Source organism: Cervus canadensis, chromosome 2 (assembly GCF_019320065.1).
Source record: "Cervus canadensis isolate Bull #8, Minnesota chromosome 2, ASM1932006v1, whole genome shotgun sequence".
NCBI classification, from domain to species: domain Eukaryota; kingdom Metazoa; phylum Chordata; class Mammalia; order Artiodactyla; family Cervidae; genus Cervus; species Cervus canadensis.
The window spans coordinates 66730664-66756554 of record NC_057387.1 but is presented as its reverse complement, the minus strand read 5'-3'; the positions used below and the strand labels follow the sequence as shown (position 1 = coordinate 66756554).

The 25891-nt window shown below is 37.8% G+C and overlaps 1 protein-coding gene across 1 annotated transcript in view; it reads left to right on the top strand.

Moving 5' to 3' along the window:
• The window catches only part of LOC122436821 (serine/threonine-protein kinase TNNI3K), a 371699-nt gene that overhangs the window by 135380 nt on the left and 210428 nt on the right, over nt 1–25891 (top strand). The window contains exons 11-15 of the mRNA XM_043460966.1: nt 156–294; nt 7640–7784; nt 7871–7975; nt 12172–12266; nt 12867–13016. Of these exons, the coding sequence (XP_043316901.1) occupies nt 156–294; nt 7640–7784; nt 7871–7975; nt 12172–12266; nt 12867–13016 (634 nt within the window). The remainder of the gene's footprint in view (nt 1–155; nt 295–7639; nt 7785–7870; nt 7976–12171; nt 12267–12866; nt 13017–25891) is intronic.

Sequence of the window (25891 nt, the reverse complement as noted above, 5' to 3'; positions counted from 1 at the left end):
AAAGTCGCTCAGTTGTGTCCGACTCTTTGCGACCCCATGGACTGTAGCCTACTAGGATCCTCAGTCCATGGGGTTTTCTAGGCAAGAATACTGGAGTGGGTTGCCATTTCCTTATTTGAAATTTGACACTAATCTCAAATGCTTGGATCCTTTAGGTAACTCGCCTCCTTTTGAAATTTGGTGCTGATGTAAATGTAAGTGGTGAAGTTGGAGATAGGCCCCTCCACCTAGCATCTGCAAAAGGATTCTTTAATATTGTGAAACTCTTGGTGGAAGAAGGCAGCAAAGCAGATGGTAAGATTATGATTAGAAGAAGAATTTTGCAGTCTTTTACTTTATGTATGCTTTTTCTTCTACTTTACCTATTTACTAGGGAATAATCTTGAAGTTGATTAATTCTAGTTTTCATGTACTAATTTGTTCCTCAAATCATAATTTATTATTTTTAATATATTAATTAAACTGATATGTTAATCCTTCTTTGCATATTTTATTTCAGCTTAATATATTCAGTTTAGTTCAGTTCAGTCACTCAGTCGTGTCCGACTCTTTGTGACCCCGTGAATTGCAGCAGGCCAGGCCTCCCTGTCCATCACCAACTCCCAAAGATTACTCAAACTCATGTCCATCGAGTTGGTGATGCCATCCAGCCATCTCATCCTCTGTCGTTCCCTTCTCCTCCTGCCCCCAATCCCTCCCAGCATTAGGGTCTTTTCCACTGAGTCAACGCTTTGCATGAGGTGGCCAAAGTATTGGAGTTTCAGCTTCAGTATCAGTACTTCCAGTGAACACCCAGGACTGATCTCCTTTAGGATGGACTGGTTGGATTTCCTTGCAATCCAAGGGACTCTCAAGAGTCTTCTCCAACACCACAGTTCTAAAGCATCTAATTTTTTGTTGAAAGACAGACATGATGTACTTGTGAAAGGAACTTGTAAACTAATGGTGTTGTGTAGTGATGAGGTGTGGGTAGAAAGAAGTATTCTACAGTCGTATCATTAAGTCTTAGTCTTTCAATGAGCCTGTGTAGTTGGGTTGTGGATTTCACAAGTATTTCTTAGTTTTCCTACCTCTTAGGTGGGCAAGAGGGTAAGAGTGGTCTAGAGTTGGATATTCCCCTTTCTCTAAATGGAATGCTTGAGGGAGATGGAATTGAGTCTTTTTCTTTTCCCACGTCAGGTAGACTTTAATAAAACCTCAATCATCTAGGGTCCATTCAACACTTTCCTTTGAGGACAGGCCTTATTAAGAGCAGAATGCTCTGGTATATTTCAGAATTATTTATTTCCTCTCTCCTTTTGGAAGCATAAGTGGATTTTTGTCCAGTGTTCACTCTGAGGATGTGTGAGAGCTCCTGGGTATTAATCTCACAAAAGCAAGGAGGGTTCCCTTCATTGACTCCTGGAGTTTTTAGTCTCTTGTCAGTACAGTTCAGTTTAGTCGCTCAGTTGTGTCCGACTCTTTGCCCATGAGCCACAGCACGCTAGGCCTCCCTGTCCATCACCAACTGCCAGAGTCTACCCAACCCATGTCCATTGAGTCAGTGATGCCATCCAACCGTCTCATCCTCTGTCATCCCCTTCTCCTCCTGCCCTCAATCTTTCCCAGCATCAGGGTCTTTTCCAATGAGTCAGCTCTTTGCATCAGGTGGCCAAAGTATTGGAGTTTCAGCTTCAACATCAGTCCCTCCAATGAACACCCAGGACTGATCTCCTTTAGGATGGACTGGTTGGATCTCCTTCCAGTCCAAGGGACCTCTCAAGAGTCTTCTCCAACACCACAGTTCAAAAGGATCAATTCTTTGGCACTCAGCTGTACTTATAGTCCAACTCTCACATCCATACATGACCACTGGAAAAACCAGAGCCTTGACTAGATGGACCTTTATTGGCAAAGTAATGTCTCTGCTTTTTAATATGCTGTCTAGGTTGGTCATAACTTTCCTTCCAAGGAGTAAGCATCTTTTCATTTCATGGCTGCAATCACCACCTGCAGTGATTTTGGAGCCCTAAAAAATAAAGTCTGACACTGTTTCCCCATCTATCTGCCAGGAAATGATGGGACCAGATGCCATGATCTTAGTTTTCTGAATGTTGAACTTTAAGCCAACTTTTTCACTCTCCTCTTTCACTTTCATCAAGAGGCTCTTTAGTTCTTCACTTTCTGCCATAAGGGTGGTGTCATCTGCATATCTGAGGTTATTGATATTTCTCCCGGCAATCTTGATTCCAGCTTGTGTTTCTTCTAGCCCAGCATTTCTCATGATGTACTCTGCATATAAATTAAATAAGCAGGGTGACAATACGCATTAGGTATGACCATAAAAGTAAGGGGTTTTCCTAAATTTTTCCCACTTGTTGTTATTCATTAATCTTTTCTTAATTGAGGTAAAACTTACATGTAGCAAAATTCTCAAATCTTAACTGAGTATTAAGTGAATATTTCCTTTTGAATACCCCCACACAAAAGTCATCAAGATCAAGATATAGTATTTTTATCTGGAAGGTAGCAAATATTTCACCTGGAAAGTTCCTTTATGCCCACTTCTTAGTAAATAGCTTTCACCACCAAAGGTAATCAATATTCTGGTTTCTATTATTGCCATAGGTTAAATCTTTTCTTTGCTTTAGAAAATGAAGGTATATATATTTGTAAGATATATATATATATATACACATATATATACATATATATATGTAATATATATGGAGAGAGAAACAGCGAGAGAATTGCTGAATCAAAGGGCATATACATGTTAACTTTGGGAGAAATTTCAGACAGCTTTCCAAAATACTTACACTATTTTTCATTCCCAGAGCTATATCTGAGCATTTCATGTTACTCCCCACATCCACCTCAGTATTTGAGACTACTATTATTTTAAATGGAAATAGAGTTAGAGTGTGATCAGTTTGGGAAAAAAGCTTTAGATTACACAGAAATATTTTAGATGCATTTAATAGAATAAAATTTCCCGCAACTTTTTTAGTTTTTTAATTATAAAATGAGTTTTGGAAAATTGAAAGTTTTGAAGAAAAGTTCTTTCTTTCTCTTTTTTTTAATCGTCCTCCCAAACTTTATTTCTTGACACAGATTCACTCAGAGTTACATCTTGTTGTTAAATTCTCTCAGGCATATCCAGCCTTCTTCCACTGACCCTCAAGAGACCTAATTAAAAGCCCAGCTGTAAGAACTGCTGGCCTTTGCAGCAGAAATGATGCACATTTCCAAAAGCACAAGGTTGTCAAAGCTCTAGAACTGCCATTTCCTTGGTTCAAGGTTGAGATTGATATTCGGTTAATAAAACTAATCGATGTTTCCGTCTACTCATAAGGAAAACACAAAGGCTCCCAGGGACAAGTGTGGCAAGAGGCTAGGGCAGTTTCACTTCCATGTTGGAAACAGGACCGTTTTATTTGGCAATGTTTGAGAAACATAGTTTCTATCATTTTCTGAGCCAGTGTGTAGTAACTCAGGAATTTTTCTATAGCATTATCATAAACAACCTGTGTTGTCAGGATGCAAGGAGCGCTGTTCCTTGGACCTTATTTAAGCAGTCTCTTTGATTCTGTTGTTTTAGAACAGTCAGAGGTACACGGTGTGAAATCACTGAGCGCATAATTGTTTCTGAAACTGCCTCACTTTTCCAAGGGGTCAGGAACTGCTCGCATTCTTCCTTTTATTATCAATGCCAGCCTCAGCCTTTTATTCCTCTGAACAACTCCAAAGCTCAGTGGTGTCAAAATGAGTGTCATTTATGATCAGCATGTCTCCAGGATCAAAGGACTCTTCTACAAAAGGCATTGAAATGTGCGCTGCACCCGTATTCCCCGTACATACCAGCATCATATGATATAATTTTTAGCATTTTCTTTCAGACTCACAGAAGCACTCTAATGCCTCCTACTCAATCATTTAAAAAAAAAATCAAGAGACATGACTCAGATTTTTAAGCATTGTATTTCCTTCTAATACACACGTGATATTTAAGTCCCTTTTGCACTTAAACCAATTGCAAAGAATAAACCGGAAAATCTTTAGTGCTAGTGGATGCTGCACAAGATTTATTATCAGCTAGTTCACTTACTCTAAGATATATCTAAGCCTTCAGATGATTTATTTTAGATCTGAACCTTGCCTGTGGTTAATGGACATAAGGGGAGGAGTAAATGAATAACCCCAAAAGGAGTGCAATTTGAAATCTGGTATTTACATTATGTTTCCATGGTAACAGAACATCACAAATGAAAATAAATTAAGGTTATAAAATTAACCAAAATGTAATTCCAAAAGCATGCTCAACATGTTTGGGAGACTGACCTATTCAGTCACATATGTTTTAAGTCCCTAGTCGTCTTTAAGGAGAAACACAATGCTTGTTGAATGAGATTGAAAAGGTCAAATATTGCTGGACTCCATAAGAAGAAAATAGAGATACAGTTCTTTTTGTATCTGTAAAAATATAGATACAAATTTAAATTCTTTCTGTATTTGTAAAAATAGAGTTGCAGAGTTAAAAATGGAAAATTTTAAGTTCAGAAACTATTAATTTCTATAATCTGATGAAGATAAAATTTTGTTAACATGGACTTGGATATCAGAAAATGTCACAAAAGTTTCTAGGACATGGTCAGTAAAGGGAAGTAATTTATTTTAAAAAATATATCTTGTCAGAGCTATCACACAGATTTGTTACTGAAAATTTATTTAAGATACATTTGGAAGTTGAGTTATTGGGATGTGCTAACATTACTGGGTTTATATGGAAGCATTTATTCTATCTTTAAGATCCATAAGCAGAAATAAGCAGGAAGTAGCATCCATCTACCTACATATTCATCTACTCTTTCTTGCAAAATACACTATTGAACACATATGCTCTTCAAGATAGAGGACTAGTGACCACATATTTTTCTAATAATGATTTACATGTATTCCTTTGTTTAAAATTTTCCTTTAATTAGATCTCTAAATTATGTATTAAGTTAGAGCAAATAGACTGTCATTCATACAGTCAGTTTTCCCCAGATAATACTAATAATAATATGTGTTTTTTTTATCTTTGCAAATTGGTCTATGATGAAATTAAGGTATCAGAATGGCTGAAGCAGAAATGGAGTTCTATATAATATATAAACTCTGCATCTGATCCAGATTTCTCCTGGCTTATCCCTTTGGTTGGTATTAATATCTTCTTTGATGGGAATAATATCCAGGCTACTGCCAATAATTTATCAAGGAAATAATCTGCTTTGAAGTTTATTGATTCAACTAGAGAAGAACAATGTTGGGTGGGGCCAGAGATGGCCAAAGGAAAATCATGAATTAATGGAATATTGTGCTTTATTCTGTTTTACAATGTCCCCTCTGGACCTCAAGAATCCTCATGTGACCTCCTGATTCCCTGGGCTCCCTACTGTTCTCAAGCATTGACTCATGGTATTGACTTTCCCTGACTTCCAACAGAATATGAACAAAGGAAAAGAATCTTAAAAAGGAAGATAATCAAAACAACCAGGAACATTCTTCTGAAGGAAGAGTGTCCTTCTGAGCTACTCATTAATATGAAAGATTCAAAGACTCATTTTTCAATAACAGCCCTGAGAGGAGTTCAGTAACTTTGTTAAAGATTTCTTTTTGGCTTAAGTACTTACAGAACAATAAAATAAGAATCATTGTCTACAAATATAGCAGCTATAAGGCCTAAATCAGTGCTTATTAGATGTTAAATGATTATTCTATTTGAACTTTAAAAAAATAAACTAGTATCTTGCCTTTCTTTTCCTTCTTATTGCTTATTATTAAAAGAAAATCTTTCCATCAACTCTTTTGGTTCAATGGATGATTTCTGTTACACATAATAATGAAAATGAATGTTAAGGGCTATTTTTTTCTATTTTGAATAAAGCCCTATATACAGATGGACAGAGTAATAAAATAACAAAAAGTGGCTGTAGAGCAGTTGATCTGATTATGTTTAATTTTAAAAATTGTGCTAAAGCAAATCCAAAATTTAGCAGCTTGGTGTTGACTTCTATTACTTCAGGCCTGTAATTATTGACTATTCAACTAGATTGTAAATTATTTGAGGGCATAGACTCTGCATTTATAGCTTATTGGCCTTAGCATTTGGTAAATTTCTGAGAGGGAAATTAGTAAAAAGGGAAAGTAGACATTTTTATTAGATATCTAATATGTGACAGCCATCATGCTAGACACTTTCCAGAAATTATCTCCTTTAATCCTTTCAGCATCTCTGCTGCCCACCAAATGGTATTCCATCAACTGATAAGAAATCAATATCCGCAACACCTAGCACAGTGCCTGGTGCATATTGATCATTTATTACTTGTTGAGGAATGACTGTGTCAATCAGGTGTTCTTATATGCCAGATTTGGAAACTAATGCTTGCTAATTTAAGCATGAAGGAAATATATTAAATGATATCAATTATCATAGAATCTTCCCCAGAACAAAGTAGAAAGCTGGGTTTGGCATTCTCACAGTGAGAAATGGTGTCCGGAATCACACCCCCAAAATTAATCCTTTGAAGGCACACTGCCACCTCTGCTAACATACACACCAGCACTTGTGTTTCTGGCACCAACAATGCAGGGCACCCAGTCTGTGGCTGAAAGCACTAATACTGGAAATTAGATGGAGCTATTCCACCACTGCTACTTTCCCAAAACAGAAGAGACTGCTTTTGTACGTCATCAGCTCTGATGTAAGGGTCTGAAGTAATGTGTTGAATAGAAGAGCCTGGAGATAAGCGTCCAACCAGGGCATGGTTGAGAGTGAAAGCGTTGCTATTAAAAATTATGCTAGCGTAAGAACACCAAACTGGGACATATGGTCACCCTGTGCTAATCCTGTGCCCTAACTGCAAGGGAGGCTTGGAAAGCATTTTTCCAGCTGCAATGATAAAATGTGATTTTGGCATCTAGTTAGTATTTTCAACATAGGGAATTCCCCAAATGTCAGAAGAGGTTATAAGGCTGGATTGAACAAAGAAAGAGTCAAATGATCACTACCGATTGGACAATTTAAAACTGCAGTTAATGTTAAACAGTTGTCTTGGGTAACACAATTAATGAGGTCTGAATCATTTGTTGCCTTTTCATTATACCATGCTTTGTATAACATTTTTCAGTTGAGGGAACATCAGAACCTCCTAAATAGCACTATAAACATACAGCATACTAGGCCTCATGCTAATATATTGGGCCAAAATTTGGGGAAATGATGCTTTGTCCAAAGTCTGAACTTTTTAACATCTTCCATGGGGGATGGAAGTATATAATCAGTTTGAATGGTGACATTTGTGGAAATAAGGCCATGAGTACCTTTTAGATACTTATTAGTTTCCTGAACTCTTTCATTGTGCAAGGTAGATTTGATTAGATGTGTTCCATAGATTTATGGGAGCTAGAAGAAAGCCTGCCTAATGTGGTAACAGGCTATAGAAGAGAATTATAACTTTTTTAATTGGTTGCACTTAATTTTCTTTATTGTTGTCATTAATTGGCAATTTCCAGGAGTCTCTCAGGTACTTAGAAAAGTCCCTGATACTACACATAAGAAGGCTGAGAAATAGAGAATTCTATAAAACATATCTTTCCTTTCTTTTGATGACAGTAAATGCTCAGGACAATGAAGATCACGTTCCACTCCATTTCTGTTCTCGCTTTGGACATCACGATATAGTGAAGTACCTGCTCCAGAGCGATTTAGAAGTTCAGCCACATGTTGTCAATATCTATGGAGACACCCCTTTGCACCTGTGAGTATTATGTATTGTTCCATAGGTACTTCAAGTATACTGTGTGTATCTTCCTACTATTCTCAAAATATTTTCTTTAACTCTAGGGCATGCTACAATGGCAAATTTGAAGTTGCCAAGGAAATCATTCAAATATCAGGAATAGAAAGTCTGACTAAAGAAAACATCTTCAGTGAAACAGCTTTTCACAGGTAAAGGAACATTTGAGCACAATTGCCACTAAGAGAACACTCTTCAACACCAGAAGTCATGTACGTAAAGCAAGAATGAATAGTGGCAGATGTTACAATCTGAGAGCAAGAGCAGAGGGTGGACAGAGGATAGGAAGTCCGAGCTAGATGCACGGAAGAAAAGGTAGAGGCAGATGCTGCAGTCAGTACAACAGATGGGGCTGGAGCCAGATGCTGTCTTGCCGGCAGCAGCCACAAAGACGGGGGCTGATGTTGCCAAGGCAACAGGCATGTCAACATCTGTAAGCATATTGCTTCTATTCCATTTCACTCTGCAGAAAGCTGCCAAAAGGAGCAGTGCCCGTAATCCTCCTCCGACAAGAATCTCATTACCAGAATTCATCAGCATCAAAAGTGGCATTTTTTTTCCTTACCACTTAAACCTTATGTGCAAATGTATCTACCTATCTAAGACATCCATCTGTCAGCCTGTAAGAGCTTAGCCAGGGTGGCCACCGAGATACATAAGAAGGCGTTAACTCCTCGCTAGGAATCCGTTAGAGTCCTTTAGAGTGAGCTCTGGAATAGCACACTGAAGGAACATTTAGGTTTGGAAGAGTTGTGACTAAGAAAGAAAAGAGAAGGAGAGAGGGAAGAAAAGGGCTGATAAAAACTCAAGAGGCATAAGTCCCTAAAATGTCCCAAAGGAAGGCAGATATTCATATAATTTAAAACCCTCATTAACAGGCTACTGTTTTGATTATTAAATAAAAGCATAGTCATTCAAATTGAGTAAACCTTGAATATAAGATACATTCACCTACATATTGCAGATCTCTCGGCTGGTTTGTAACATCTAAAACATGTATCTGAGACTAATGTGTTATTTATATAGTGTCTGTACCTTACTGATGAATAATAGAAATGAGAGACTAACTACTGATTAATACTAAACTAAAATTAAGCTTATACTTCTGCATCAGGCATCAACATGTCAAATTTCACTTAGATTTCCAGATTTGTCTTACCAGCCAAAGAGGTCAGCCAAAGGGGAGGTGAAGACAACTTCCGTTTATGGAACAGTGAATATGTGCTGGATGATTTGCATCCATTATTTCATTTAATCCTCATCACCATTTTATGAAGTTGGATTTACTATCCCTTTTTTACCAGTGAGAAAATTGAAGCTCAAGAAATCTAACTTGCCAAAGATTCTTATGGCTAGAAAATTATGTATTAAATGCTTGACTAATTCCAAATCCTGTGTTTCTATGTATCTTCATGTTCTAGTACCAAAATATTTTTCCTGTTTTCTACACATTCTGTCACAGAACAGATGCACAAATTCTTTAGATCAGGCCTTCAGTTAAAGTGGATCATGGACTTTGTCCCTAAAGGGGGCAATCGGGAGAACTGATATTTGTGAGGTACTCAAGTCTTCTTCTTCCAATAGGTCAGTCTTATGGAGGCTGACACCTCAGTCTCATTTTCAAATCATTCTGCTACTCTGTGCACACACTGAAACCAGTTATAATCTGAGGATTACCATCACCTTCAGAAGATTAACCACAGGAGAAGATTTGTGTTGTTCAGTCAATCAGTCGTGTCCAACTCTCTGCGATCCCATGGACTGCAGCACACCAGACTTCCCTGTCCCTCACCAACTCCCGGAGCCTAATCAAACTCATGTCCATCCAGTCGGTGATACCATCCAACCATCTAGTCCTCTATCATCCCCTTCTCCTCCTGCCTTCAATCTTTCCCATCCTCAGGGTCTTTTCTAATCAGTTGGCTCTTCGCATCAGGCGACCAAAGTACTGGAGCTTGAGCTTCAGCATCAGACCTTCTAATGAATATTCAGGATTGATTTTCTTTAGGATTGACTAGTTTAATGGCCTTGCAGTCCAAGGGACTCTCAAGAGTCTTCTCCAACACCACAGTTCAAAAGCATTAATTCTTCGACGCTCAGCTTTTTTTATAGTCTGACTCTCACATCCATACATGACTACAGAAAAAACCATAGCTTTGACTAAACAGACCTTTGTCGGCAGAGTATTGTCTCTGCTTTTTAACATGCTGTATAGGTTGGTCATAACTTTTCTTCCAAGGAGCAAGTGTCTTTTAATTTCGTGGCTACAGTCACTATCTGCAATGATTTTGGAGCCCAAGAAAAGAAAGTCTGTCACTGTTTCCACATTTTCCCCATCTATTTGCCATGAAGTGATGGGACCAGATGCCATGATCTTCATTTTTTTAATATTGAGTTTTAAGCCAGCTTTTTTACTCTCTCCTCTTTCACTATCATCTAGAGGCTCTTTAGTTGCTCTTTGCTTTCTGCCATAAGGGTGGTGTCATCTGCATAGCTGAGGTTATTGATATTTCTCCTGGCAGTCTTGATTCCAGCTTGTGCTGCATCCAGCCCAACATTTCACCATGATGTACTCTGCATATAAGGAGATTAGTGAAGTGAGTTAAAAGTATGCATTCAATTGTTTTATTTTGTGCAAATCTGTGGCTACTAGGAATAACATATTAATATTTTATTCTATTCATTATAAGTACATATTCATAAAAGAAATACTCCTTTTACATGAAGAGCTCACTACAATTATGGTTTTTTCTATGTACAAATCACAGTGCTTTGCACATAGCACTTGGTACATTTCTGTTATTGTTTTCATATGCTATATGTACACACATTTGTATACACACACTCACATATATATATATATATACATATATGTATGTTCAGAACTTATCATTTCCTGTAAATAGTTACTTTGAAAGGAAACAATGAGGGAATTCAGACAAACATTAAAAGTATAGTGTTGAGTCCTATTTGTAATACAAATAACTAATGGTGATAGGATCTATTACATTGAGATAGTGACTTTTTATTCATTCAACTATTCAAGAAAGACTTATTAAGGAGCTATATTGTGTGTTGCTGGTAGGAACATTGACATGACACAATCCCTTCTCTCTTTAAGGAAACTGTTCTAAGGCATCAAAGCACACACAGGTGTATCCATTACCATAACACAATAGGAAAGGTGCCATAAAATTGAACAAACAAGGAAGCAGAGAAGATAACAATGAACTCAGCTTTTGGTTCATGAGAAGACTTCATGGAGGGAACATCAGTTCAACTAGATAAATAGTGGCATTTATTTAAAGAAAATAAAATTCTATGATAGAAAAAGGATTTAGGCAGTCATCCCAGGAAGAGCAAAGAGTAAGACTCAGTGAACGACCTCTTCTGGAACAAACCTGGAAGGAAAACACCCTGTTTTTCTGTACTGTCCCATAATACATAATACCTTACTTCCAAACACAAGATACCAGCTGTGTATAAGGGTTTTCTACACCAAACAGTTCTCCAGTTCTCTGGAGTCACTGAGCAGGTGTCCTCTAGTTCAAATTATTTTTGACACTACCTACCTGGAATTAGCATCAGATCTCAAGGGCTGTCTCCTGCTTCAGATGTAATTACAAGTGTAATGTATCATTTAAATTTCTCAGAACCTTCCTGGGTTCCTTCATTCCATTCAGTTTCCCTGCAAAAAGAAGTCATATCATAAGAACTATTTAATAATTAATAAGAAAATGCTAGAAATTTTATACAGCTCCTTTCTTAAAGGCTCATCTTTGAGAATCTTCAGGATTATATTGCTTTATGTGCTTTTTTTTCTTATCACCTCCGCTTCTCTCTCCCTTCCTCCTTCTCTCTTTTCTGGCTTTTTGGCACTCTTATGTAAACACCAGCATCTAAAATAGCCTGGGTAAATCAGGGCTGTTTTAGCTTTCTAGGGTTACCAGAACTAAATACCATACCCTATGTACCTTGAACACCAGAAATTGATCTTCTTATAGTTCTGGAGTCTGAAAATTCAAGATCAAGGTGTCAGGTTTGGTTTCTCCTGAGATCTTTCTCTTTGGATTGCCAATGGTTGCCTTCTTTTCTGTATCTTCATGAGCTGTCCTCCTGTCCCTGTCCTAATCTTCCCTTCTTATAAGGACACCAATCATATTTGATGAGGGCCCAGCCCACCCTAATTAATCCACTTTCACTTAATTACCTCTGTAGATTATACCTCTTTAAATTATAGTCACATTGTAAGGTTATGGGAGTCAGAGCTTCAACATGTTAAATTTGGAGGGCACACATTCAGCCCATAACAGAGGCCTTCTATTTCCCCTGTGTTATATTTTTGCAGTGCTTGTACTTACGGCAAGAGCATTGACCTGGTTAAATTTCTTCTTGATCAGAATGTCATAAGCATCAACCACCAAGGAAGGGACGGGCACACAGGTAAGACTGTGGTGAGAACAACAGTTTCTGATGCATATCAATGCTCAAGCGAAGTAGTGTGGTCAAGAGTGGGGGGAGCAGTGGCAGTGGCCAACCCCAATGACTAGGAATATTTTATCAATGACATTTTTTAAATTGATGGTGCATGGTGATAATAAAAAGCAGACTGACCTTTGGTCAGCTTCATTTTTGTGCAAAAGTATTTACAGTCAATGCATCCGTTATGACCTGCATCAGGAACACACTGATCACACTGTCTTACCCTTGGTTTGCTGCTGAAAAAAATTTTTTTTTGTTTGAGGTCTTTACTCTTTGATTTATACAAAGATGCTAATGTTTGTTCTGGTAGTTACAGTGGATGTAAAAATACTAAAAAGTGTGCTTAAGCAAAAGGTAGTCTCTGTGTATATTAATTATATACTTCTTTTCTTTAAAGTGTCTTGTTTTCTCAAAGATAGAATTAATTATCTATCAGAGAACTCAGCTTTTGTTATATATCTCTGGCAACAATGCTATTATGTGGTAATGACTATCTTTTGAAAATTGGGGTTCAGTTTTCCCCTTTTCTCCTTTCATATTTTCATTCTTATTTTATTATAGGGTTGCACTCTGCTTGCTACCATGGTCACATTCGCCTGGTTCAGTTCTTACTGGATAATGGAGCTGACATGAATCTGGTAGCTTGTGATCCAAGCAGGTCTAGTGGTGAAAAAGATGAGCAGACATGTTTGATGTGGGCTTATGAAAAAGGTATATTTTTCACCATTGCATTGCTGTAGTGATAACATTGAACTGTGAGCACTGTTGATGTCACTACATCAATAGTTCTTTTGCTTCCATGACTTGTATACTCCCATTTCCTTTGGAGATTGTATTTGAATCACTGGGAATGTGGATCAAAGAGTACAGTAGGGAAGGCAACTCCAGGGCTGCAGGTCAGTTGAAGTCACTTTTGGCATTGGCATTTTGAAGAGAGAAGGGAGCTGTCACATTTCTAGTTCCTGAAGAAACAAAATTGTGATAGGCAACATTAATCACTTTGTTAGAGGAGATGTAGAGTTAGTCTTTACCTCTTATATGGAAGAATTTGGATGTGGATTTGAATTATTAAATTAATGCAAAGAAAGAATGAACAAGTATTTGTTGTGTCTAACCCTGCTAATAATGCCTGTATTAGAAAAAGTAAGGGAGCCAATGTTCAGTGCTTAAGTATAAACTTATTTGAGCTCAAAGTGGCGAAATTGGGTTGGAAGAACATGGGGTTTGAATCAAACTATAATGCTAATCTTGGGCAAGTTATTTATTCTTGCTGAACTTTAGTTTTTTCATCTGATAAATGAAGACAATAGCAACTTCATAAGATTGTAAAGATTAAATGAGATAATATGTGCAAATTGCTTATAACCGTGACTGGCACAAAATAAATACTTAATACTTGGCATTTTGGCAATGATAGTCGTGGTTATAGTAGTAGTCCATAAATAAAGAATGAAAATGAAAACTAACAAATTTTCCTTTTAAGGGAAAGGAAACTAGAGACAATCAGAAGGTAAAATATCATTTTGTCATTTTTATTGCGATATAGTATACCTCTTAAGCGAGCTCTATATAAACCATGTAAACTCAAACAGAGTTTAAATCTTCAGGTGAGATGGAACAGTATTGAAATCAGAGAGATACAACTAAATACTGTAAAATATATCAGAGTTTGATGTTTGTATTTCCTTATTAGGATGTTCAAAGTATGTAAAGAAGTATTCTTATGTTTCTAAGTATTAGAACACCATGCTTACAAGAACAGTTACTAAACTGGAAGATTTCTTAGGTTGTCAAGGTGATCTAAAAGATTTTCCGTCTGAAGTAGGACATGAAAGTCCATTAATGAAAGGAGAGATGAGGTTTGATGGATAGAAATAGAGAGCTATTGTAAGCACATAGAAAGGAGAAAGAAAAGCATATAGGTCTGAAGACTGCTAGTGAAGAAATGATATACAAGTTACTTTACAAAAAAGAAAAGTGAAAAGACATGGAATAACAAGGCATGAGTTAAGATATAGGCCTGTTATTTTTTACTTTTTATTTGAGTATTGTATAAATATAGATACACACAAACATGTCTATACATTATAGCTCAAAGAATTTTCACTAACTGAACTCACTAAGCATTCAGATGAAGAAACTGAACATGATCCACACCAAGAAGCCCCACTTACATTGTCTTCAGTTCACTCGCCAAAAATGGTATCACTGCCTTCTTCAGACATAGATTAGCTTTACCTCTTTCTGTACTTAATATGGATGCGGGTTCAATCCCGGGTTTAGGAAGATTGCCTGGAGATCCCCTGGCATGGCAACCCACTCCAGTATTCTTGCCTGGAGAATCTCATGGAGAGAGGAGCCTGGCAGGCTACAGTTCATAGGGTCGCAAAGAGTCGGACAGAACTGAAGCTACTGAACATACACACACGTGCTTAATATAAATGAAATGCTGTGATGTATACACACATGTATATGTGTACGTCTTAATGCCTGACCTGTTTAGCCCAGTGAGTTGCGAGATCCATCCGTATTGTTGCATGTAGCTCCAGATCATTCATTCTTATTGTATGGTATTATTTTTAAATATATTACAATTTATTCATTCTGCTATTTCAGGGTATCTGGATAATTGAGAACTATTAGGAACACAGCTGTTATACATGTACATATCACATACATATCTTTTGATGAATATTTGTCTACATTTCTGTCAGGTATAACTGCCTTCCAATTTGTATAAAGGGAAGTCCAGGTAGTTTTGTATTTGTGTGTCAGTTGGAAAATTTTACTTGTTCTGAAACCTCAGGAGGCCTTACTAAGTTCTAGTTATGTTGCATTAATTCCAGTGACTCTCAGATAATATCTCTCAAGAAATCTGAGTTTCAGAGAAAGACTTTACAAAGCATTAGTCTTCCAGAAGACAGCTCAGAAATAGCTGCTGCAGCCAGCTCTTCACAGGGTTTGGCTTTGTTTATTTTTAGTTGATTAAGAATGATGGTTGAAAACTGGCTTTACTTTTATTTTCTGTGGAGTTCTATACTTTATAAAACCTTGAATCATTGTGCAAGCTCCTAAGATTTCTTACCAAAAGACAACAACAGAAATGCTTTAGCTTAGAGGACTTACCCACTAGTCTCTGAAACATATGCCATACTTGTCACCCTTATTTGTTCAACTAATGTGGCAGGCATCAGTGTTGCATTTCATTATTACTATGAATTTTAACAAATTGAATGTTACCACTCAGGAGACAGATGGATGTTTTGCATATGTTCTAGGGCAAAGCAAGTCAAACCAACAAAATAAAACTGTTGCTATTTTCTCTTGCTAGAGAAACGTTTCTTTGTTTTCATGTGTTCAGGTAGGATTGGAATGTCCTTGTTAAAATATTGTCAGCAGTGTACTGTCCCTGTTTTCTTTGGATAAATAGTTTACATTCTCCTTCAGAGAGGGAGTCACCAAAATAATTGATCTGGCATACCAAGGATTTTCTGAAATGGAGTTGAAAAAGCACTAAAACTTCACTTGGAGTTCTTTCTTCATGAAATAGAGATGATGTATAATAGAAGTGACCCCACCATGGTTTGCCTGTACCCTATCCAGTCCTTAAAAGAGAAAACCCAGAAGAGAGCTTTATAACCAGAGACTGTGTGTTTGAAAAGGATTACTTTTGGATGTGCCCTGTTTGAATAGCTCCTCCTAGTGCACCTTCGAAACAGAAAACTAGGAGACTTTCTTAACAGCACTCATCTCTGAGTGATTCTAAGGCCAATTTTTCATCTGTCCCAAACAAAATTGTTAGCTGACCCTCTCTGCTATTCTGTTATCACACATTTACAGCTGCTTTGGAGTTCTGAAATAATTATCTACTGTCTTTTAGAATACTTTTAGAAAAGAGTTTGCTCAGTATGGCTCCCTGTGGGATCAAGTATGAAGAATATTTTCTATTTACCTAGTCCTTTTAACCTAAATATATCAAAATCAATCTTGGAAATAATTTTACCAGTGACCTTGGTTCTATACAGAAGCCTACTGGTTAAGTTTCAATATTTCTCTGCCAGACTGCTCAGAGCTCCAATTTTACAATACTTAGTGTTTCCTCTCCCCAGTCTGTCCTCCCTCTTCTTTTTTACTCTTCTGAGAGTAGCCATATCTGGCTCACTCACTGGGATTTGTTCTGCCCTTCCCCTGGGGTACAAAGGACTTGTATGAATCAATTTAAATTGGCCAGAAGAAATAGCCAGCAGCCTGCTTATGTCCAAATCCGCTGCCCTAATCACCAGTATGGAAAACTCATTGAAAAGAGCCACACATAATCTTACATCCATTGCATTAAAGATGAAACTGCCAAATTGAAAAGATCTCAACCAATTAGAATTGAACACATAGTTCAATAGTATGTCTGGCAGTTAGATTTGAAAAGGCTGCCTTTGACAAAGAAAAGCACTCCTTTATGTCAGGCTGTTTAGGGTCAGAAAATAACCCAAACCAGAAACAGAACTAAAAACTTCTTATTTGCTTCAGTACTGACACCAGTTAAAGTAATTTACAGAGGCTCCTATCCCAATATCTAATTACCCAGAATACAATATTTGTATACAGCAGAACTACTCTAATTCACAGTGACAGGGAGCTGCAGTTGGAAAATTAGTGAGTAAGTGAGCAAAAACAATAAAAATCAAGGCTCCTGTACCATGATATATACTTTGTTCATTCCTTTTGACAAGTGTAGTATGGTGTGAATTATTTATAGTAAACGTACCATAGTGTATTCTCTAAAAGTAATGAAGTCTTATAGTTGTGAGTTTCTACAGTTTTCAGCCAGTAAAAAATAACTAAGAGATAAGGGTGAGGGAGGAGTAGAAGGAAGGAGAAGTGACTTCATTAAATTTTTTGATAAATCTTCATCCTTGGATTATAAACTCCCAGTCTTTTTCTATATTGAATTCTTACCTACCTGGAGTTTAGCTACTTAGTTTAATAAACGTAGTTTATTATGCTAGCGTGGATTGGGATGAGGTAAAGAAAAGAATAAACAGAAAGTTTAGGTGGTGTTTAAAATTCTATGTGCAATTTTCTGTCTCCTGGTTATCTTTCTACATGTTTAGTTAACTCTCTCTCTTTAAAAAATAAAATAATATCAAGTCTCATTAAAATAGGAAGAACCTTTATTCTTGTAGGGGGATAATACAAAGAATTTTGAAACATAATAACTATATGTGAAACTGTATACATTAATACAAATAGTCTAAGAGAACTTCACACTCGTTAATCACTTATTACATATGCATTTGTGCATGCATGCATGCTCAGTTGCTCAGCTGTGTCCAACTCTTTGCGATCCCATGTACTGTAGTCCGCAGGCTCCTCTGTCCATGGGATTCACCAGGCAAGAATACTGGAGTGGGTTGCCATTCCCTCCTCCAAGGGATCTTCCCAACCCAGGGATCAAACCCGAGTCTCTTGCCTCTCCTGTTCCATCAGGTGGGTTCTTTACCACTGATCCAACTGGGAAGCCCCACATTTGCATATATATATATATATATATATATATATATATGCATGTAATTTATCAAAATAACCCTTTAAATTGGTATTATAATTGTATTACAGATAAAATGTTTGTGACTTTGAGGTGTTAAGTCACACTAGCTCAAACCACATAGCTCTTTGGTGGAAATCTGATACCAAACAGAAGTCTGTCTTATGACACAGATCAACCTAACCATCTCACTCTAGAATCAAGTAAATCTAAGTCCAAATTCCACACTTATTACTGAATGACCTTGGGCAAGTTATTTAATCCCTCTGAGGTTTAACCTTCAAATTTAAATAAATAAATTAATAACTACAGAATTCTGCTATGGGTTAGGAATAAGAAATAATGTTTGGATTACAGATTCTCAATAAAAATAGTGATAGCTATTATTATTAAGTGCACAGAAGAGATACAGTCCTGCTCCACAAAACTTTAAAATCTCAAAATCTTTCCTAATTTACAACATGCATTAGTGTCCAGGAAGAAATATGACATTAACATAACAGGATAATGGGTATCCTCTTTAAACCTTTTCATGAAGCCAGATATCACTGGCCAAAGCCAGAATATAGAAATCACTTGTGTTATTTGGTTGTGTATATATTTCTTATTTATGACAAATAGTAGCATTCACTGAAAACTTAAAATTTAAGGACTACAGCAAAAAGTTTTGAAGATCACTCATCAAAAAGTTAAGCAATTTAAAATCATTGTTCTAATATGTATAGGTGCATGCTCAGTCACTCAGTCATTTCCAACTCTTTCTGACCCCATGAACTGTAGCCCTCCAGCTTCCTCTGTCCATGGGATTTCTGAGGCAAGAATACTGGAAGGGGTTGCCATTTCCTTCTCCAAGGGATCTTCCCAACCCAGGGATTGAATCTGCATCTCCTGCTTTGTCAGGAGGGTGCTTTACCGCTGAGCTACCAGGGAAACCCATCCACACAATAGCTATGCAAAATTACTTGCTCCTCCCTACACATGTCCTGTTATTCCAGTTTTCTAAATCTTTTCTCATGCCATTCTCTCTTTCTCTGTACCCTTCCACCTTGCCTACTCCACTTCACTTTAAATTTCTGATTCCTACTTAACCTTCAAGACTCAAGTTTATGGATCCTGTCTTCTAGAAACTCTCCCCTGACATCCCAGCCTAGTACACATGTCCGTTCCTAGTGTTTTATTGTGCCATACCCATACTTCTATCTCAGATTGAAACATTATTCCCCTTAACTTTTTGAGAACAAACATTTGGGCTATTAATCTTTGTCTTCCAAAACCGTAATTCAATGGCTGATTCCTAATAGCTGCTCAATACACATTTGTTGAAGTGAAATAGAGAATGAGGAGATATGTCAGTCATAACATTCTATTAGGTATCTCACTACATGGTATACAATCAGTCATAATATAGTTGATCCTTTCAAGAACACTATTACTGATATCTGTTTTCTCTATGGGGATTTTTTTTTTTAATATTGTAGGTTTTTGTATTAACTGCACAATTCTAATACTTAAAGTAATAGGCAAAAGATTTTAAAAAACATTCTAAATAAACTTCCTCTTTCTACTCACTGGAACTGCAGAATTTTTTAATCTGGATAAAATGCTTTTGTTCTCCCTTTTTGCTTAATAACTCATGCTTATCTTTCAAGTTCAGCTTAAAAGACAATTCCTCAAGGAACACTTCCCTGACCTCTCCAGCCTATTGTAAAATAACATCGTTATGCACACTCACAGCATCTTCTACCTTTCCTTCCTAAAGAATCTGCCTGCCAATGCAGGAGACACAGATTTGATCCCTGAGTCGGAAAGACCCCTAGAGAAGGAAATGGCAAACCCATTCCAATATTTTTGCCTGGGGAAATCCCATGGACGGAGGAGCCTGGCAGGCTGCGGTCCATGGGATTGCAAAAGAATTGGACACGACTTAGTGACTAAACTGAAATATTTGTATTATAAACAAATATATAAAAGATATATATGTATATTTATACTATACAACATACACAAAATTTACAGTGAATATATATATATGTTTTTCTACTACACAACATTGCAAGAGGAAAGGGCATTTCTGTTTCAACATTGTACTCTTGAACTTTGTGCCATTCATTCATTCATTCAAAAATCTGTGTCGCAAAACTAATATGTGATAGACAGTATACTCAGAGCTGAGGTAAAATAGTGAGCAAAAGAGAAAATATCTCCCTGCACTTAAGAAGTTTGCATTTCTAGCAGAAGAGACATGTCATAAGAAGGAGAACAAATAGAAACGATCAGATAATAGTAAGTGCTAAGAATAAAATAAAAAGGAAACATGATAGCAAGTAAAAAATTCAGAGAAAGAAAGTGAAGTCGCTCAGTCATGTCCAACTCTTTGCGACCCCATGGACTGTAGCCTACCAGGCTCCTCCGTCCATGGAATTTTCCAGGCAAGAGTACTGGAGTGGAGTGCCATTGCCTTCTCCAGGGGATCTTCCCAACCCAGGGATTGAACCCAGGTCTCCCGCATTGCAGGCAGATACTTTACCATCTGAGCCACCAGGGAAAAGGACACTATTTAAAATGAAAAAGTCACAGAGGTCTTCCCTGGAAAGGTCTTCTATGAGCTGGTCTCTAATGGGCACTCAGTAAATATGTGTGGAAGAGAAAGGAAGGAGAAATAAAGGCAAAGTGCAGAGGGAGGAAAAAGAGGAAAGAGGGATGTTAAATGGTTTGTATAAATGTTCTTTTGCCAAAAGTATTCGTCCTTGTGGAGTCTTATCTCAAGATGAAGGAAGACTAGCGACATTCTATCTGGTCCTGATGATTAAGGAACAAGAATCATGGGGGAAGCTGGGAGTGTGTTCTCTTTCTCATGGTATCAAATTAAAGCAGTTTTCAGATTTATGTCAGAAGAACATGTCACAAGTCTGAAATTTTTGTTCCCTCTGATTTTATTGACAGTATGAGGAACTAGGACTGTCAGGAGGAAAATGAGCCATTGAACGGCAAACAAACATCAGGAGCCATCCTCTGATCTCACTTTTCAGTGTTTCTGGAAAATGGTTTTTAACCTGAATGTAAGGGGGAATAGCAAAATATTGAGCAAAGCCCCATCTATATCATTGCTGTGAGAGTTTTATTTTTTGAGGCAAGTATAAAGAAGGTCCAAACTGTTCTTTTGATGGCCTGGACATGTGGTACATATGAGATCAATAAGAATTTCTTGGCTTCTTTATCAAGATCAAATCTCCATGTTTTCTACTTAATCTCAGACCCACAGGGCCTCACAGTCAGAAAATCAGGGAGAAGGTCTTAATACTGGTGTCATTCACCATTAATCTTTAGATCTAGTTTTTAAAATGATTTTCATGGCAAGCTTTCCTCTGTGTTCTTAAAATAATTTCTCATAGCAGTGAACAACATTCATTGTTTCTAGGACGAAATGGTAGGGACTGAGAGACGACCTTATAGGGAAATAATAAAATTTGTACTTCCCTTTCTCGAATAATTGTGAATCCTCTTTTGTGTGTGTGGCCACCACATAGATACTAAATTGTCCATGTACTAGCCCTTTGGATGGACTTGTAGCCTTAAAGGACAACTTAGGTTTTAAAATAAAGAGCTATTCAGAAAGTTGGGGGGGAGGGGGTTGTGGGGGAAATCACTCCTAATATAAGGAATAAAGGAACATAAGAAGACATTAAAGGGGAAGCCTTGTGCTTGGGGAATAAAGACAGGACTGGAAGAGCAGGGAGCTGGAAATGAAAGTGACTGCAAGCCAGCGGGGAAGAGTCCCATATGCCAAAACCCTCAAGGGCACCCGTGAGTAATAGTCTGAAAGTGCAAATCATTATTATAACTGCATTAGGCTAATAACATAGCAACCTCCTATTTGGGTAAAACACTTGGATGTAGATAGTAAATTCTTAGATATGGGAAAACATTTTATTTAATTAGTGGAACTTCGATTATCTCTGGATGTGTTCCATTAGTGTACCTTGGTTATCTGGGTATATCCATTATCAGGAGTTTGGCTCACAAGTCCATTTAGTGAGCTCCATCAAGGCCTTTTTCTGCTTAACCCCTCACAGCCAAGTATCAGGGTACTGGGCTCTAGTGGTTTTCAGGTTTCTTTGCACACACTGGTAGTTTGTCAGAGCGATGCTAGCAGAGAATTGCCCCTACATGTAGCAGGAGGTGGGAAATTAGGCAGAGATGCCTTCCAGAGCCAAGGGGGCCTCTTGGCATTTCCCTGGCAGCCTCGTGCTTATCATCCGCCAGAACCCAGGCACTCATTAGGCTCTTGATGAAAAGCATCCTAAGGAAAATGCCAGCAAATTGTGCCACTGTGCTGGCAGGAAATTAAAACTGCTCAGAGCAAGTGGAGCCAAGAGAGCTGTTGAGATGAAAGGTAACATCAAGGGTGTGATCACGGACTCACACAGGCGTTCAAGATTCAAGATGTGGCTTTCTGCTTCACTCGGGGAAGCAGGAGGCCCTCTCAGCTGTCAGCCACTGTCAGTCCAACAGAGGGGCTGAGACTGGCGATGAGGTGGGCTCTGTGATTTGAGCTTTGTTGTGCTTGGGTAAGTGCTTGTGGTTTGGGTTCTTTTCTTTCCTCAAAGGAGCTTCTCTTAGGAAAAACAGAAATAAGAAAAAGGTTTGTTTTTGATTTGTTCTGTTCTTCCTGGTCCCAAACACTTAAAAATCAAATTAAGTAAAATAACAATTTCAAAAGTATCACAGGTCTTATTTAAGTAGGATCAGACAGTGTGGATAGAAGCAGATAAAACCTTAGCGCCTAAGAATCTAGCAGTGGGACAGATGAAGGGGTGCTTTAATTCTGTGGGAAATTCTTGGTGGTGGTGCTAATTTGCCTGAGGCTCAAATGGTCATTAGCAGTGGAGAAGAAAGAAAAGCAGTACCAACATGCAAACATAAGCACACTGAGATTTGAGTTGATAGGCAGAACAATACCCCCCAAAGATGCTGAGGTCCTGTTCCCTGGAACCTGTGAGTATGCTGCCTTACATAGCAAGTGGCAAAGGGGGAGTTAAGGCTGCTGACTAGCTGACTTTGAGAGAGAGAAAATAAACCTGGATCTTCCAGATGGGCCTAATGTAACATTGGGCTCCTTAAATGTAAGCAGAAGCCACAGTGATAGGATGTGAGAAGGACTCAGCCAGCTGTTGATGGTTTTGAGGATATAGAAAGGGGGCCACAAGCTGAGGAATTTTGGTGGCCTCTAGAGGTTAAAGCGTCTGCCTACAATGCAGGAGACCCGGGTTTGATCCCTGGGTCGGGAAAATCCCCTGGAGAAGGAAATGGCAACCCACTCCAACATTCTTGCCTGGAGAATCCCATGGAGGGAAGAGCCTGGTAGGCTACAGTCCACGGGGTTGCAAAGAGTTGGATACGACTGAGCTACTTCACTTTCACTTTCAGAAACTGGAAAAGGAAAAGAAAGGAAACTGATGTTCCCTAGGGTCTCTAGGAGGAATGCAGGCCTGCCAACAGCTTGATTTTAGCCCAGTGAGAATCATGTTGGGACTCTGACCTCCAGAACTATAACATAGTAGAGTTGAATTAAACCACCATATCTGTGGTAATTAACAACAGCAGCAAAGAAAATGAATACACTGGTATTTATACTGGTATTGAATATTCATTACAAGGACTGATGCTGAAGCTGAAACTCCAATACTTTGGCTGCCTGATGAGAAGAACTGACTCATTCGAAAAGACCCTGATGCTGGGAAAAATTGAAGGCGAGAGGAGAAGGGGACAACAGAGGATGAGATGGTTGGATGGCATCACCGATTCAATGGACATGAGTTTGAATAAACTCCAGGAGTTGGCAATGGACAGGGAGGCCTGGTGTGCTGCAGTCCATGGGGTTGCAAAGAATCAGACACAACTGAGGGACTGAACTGAACTGACTGATTTAGAAAATTTATCTGAAGTTCCAAAAAAAGAGGTTCCAAGTTCATTTACAATTCTTGAAGCAAAATAGTAAGGCAAGAAAGCAGTGAAAAAATCCAAAAGGCATATTTATGTGTTAGAACTGTTAGGCATATTACATCTATTATCTCTCTTAATCTTTACGACAGCCTTATGAAGAAGTCTCATCACCTCTAATCTATAAACAAGGATATTTTTGAAAAGTAAAAACAAATCATGCCCTTCAATTAATCAAAATCTTCCAGCAATCTCCCATCTTCTCTGTGTTAGTATCCAGACTCCTTATCCTCACCTATAAGCTGTAAAGCTCCACATCAGTAGTATTAAAGTGTGGATTACTGATCAGCCTCACCTGGGACTTTGTTAGAAAAGCAACTCTCAGATCCCACTAGAGGCCTTTTCAATCAGAATCTCTGAGTAGGGCTTAGGAATCTGTGGTTTAACATGCCCTCCAGGTGATTCTTGTACACACAATTAAGTCTGAAAAGCACCCCTCCATGTGATGTGCATTCATCCACTTCTCCAGCTAAATCTGGACCACTCATCCTTGCTTGTGATGCTCCAACCAAACTGGCCATCTTTCATTTTCTGAACATGTCATGCTTTCTCCCATTTGGGGCTCTTTACCTTATCTCTTCTTTCTGATTAGGAGACTCTTTCTTTAGAAAGCCAACAGGTGTTGGCTTATGTCTTTCATGTTTTGCAGTTTCCCTGATTGTGAGCACATGAGAGTCCAGTAAAAGAATATTGATGGTACTAGTTTCCCATTATTTCATCACGCATGTGTGCATGCTAAGTTGTTTCAGTCATGTCTGACTCTTTTGCAACCCCATGGACTGTAGCCCACCAGGCTCCTCTGTCCATGGCATTCTCCAGGCAAGAATACCGAAGTGGTTTGCCATGCCCTCCTCACCTGTGTCGATGATTTGAGAAAATCATTGATCTGCTACAGATGATAAGATAATGGACACTAATTGTTAACTCTGTAGATATGTTTTTCTACAAGTTTAAACAATGATAGTTACAATTCTTTTTTTTTTTTTTTTTACTTTCTTGGGGAATCTGGATCTGAAATGTTGAATTTTGAAAAGCTTTTAGTGCTGATAAATATCTTAATCATTTCATCTCATGATCCTTCATGCTCTATTAATTTTAATTCTTTTTTGAAAGGATTTAATAAGCAGGCACAATTCACAGCATATTCTCTATATTCTAGCTAAATGTATCTGAAGCCATGTTAACTATGAACCCTTCATGATAGATAAGCACTTATACTTTTTCAGTTTCTAAATTTTGCCCTTTATACAGTGAGTTATGTTGCAATTCACAAGTCTCTTGGCAGGGTCTTTAAGGCTGACTTTGTTTTCTTCTTGTATAAATTAGCTACAGTAGATTATTTTCACAGTTAAAGCATAAAATAGTATCAAAGTTTAGTTCTATTGAAAATTGTCTGTCTACTCAAGAAGGATTTGACATTTTATTCTTTGTAATTTTAAGTTCATAGTACAATTAGCAAGTTCCCAACTTTTGGTGGTATTATGTAATAGAAATTTATTTCTCAGTCATGTTACAGTTCAGGGTAGGCATTTCTGGTCAGTGGATTGCTTTTTCCCCTCCCATGTGGTCTCAGAGCCCTCCACATCCAGCTAGCAAATAGCGAGAGGAGAGAAGACTCACTTATTTCTCAAAGTCCACACCTGGAAATGACATCACTTTTGCTCATATTTACTTGATGGGTATTTGTCACAAAGCCACAGTTAGATGCAATGGGGATACAGAGTTTTTGTCCCTGGATGCGCAGCCATTCTCAGTGACAAATTCACTCTGTGAATGGAAACTACAAATATTGGTAGGCAGCCAGCTGCCTCCTGCCACAGGAATCTGTGGAAATTATCTTAATGCCCTGTTATACTGCACTTGCCAGTCAAATGTAATGCTCGTTCACAGCAAATAAATCTCTCCTTCCTGGTTACCAAATGTACTTTTCACTCTTCTAATCATGATCTTTTTATATACTCCCATTGCACTTGATGTTTACTCATTTAGAAATTCTACAATTCTTTTTTTTTTTTTTTTCTGACTTTATTTTTTTTTTTTTTTA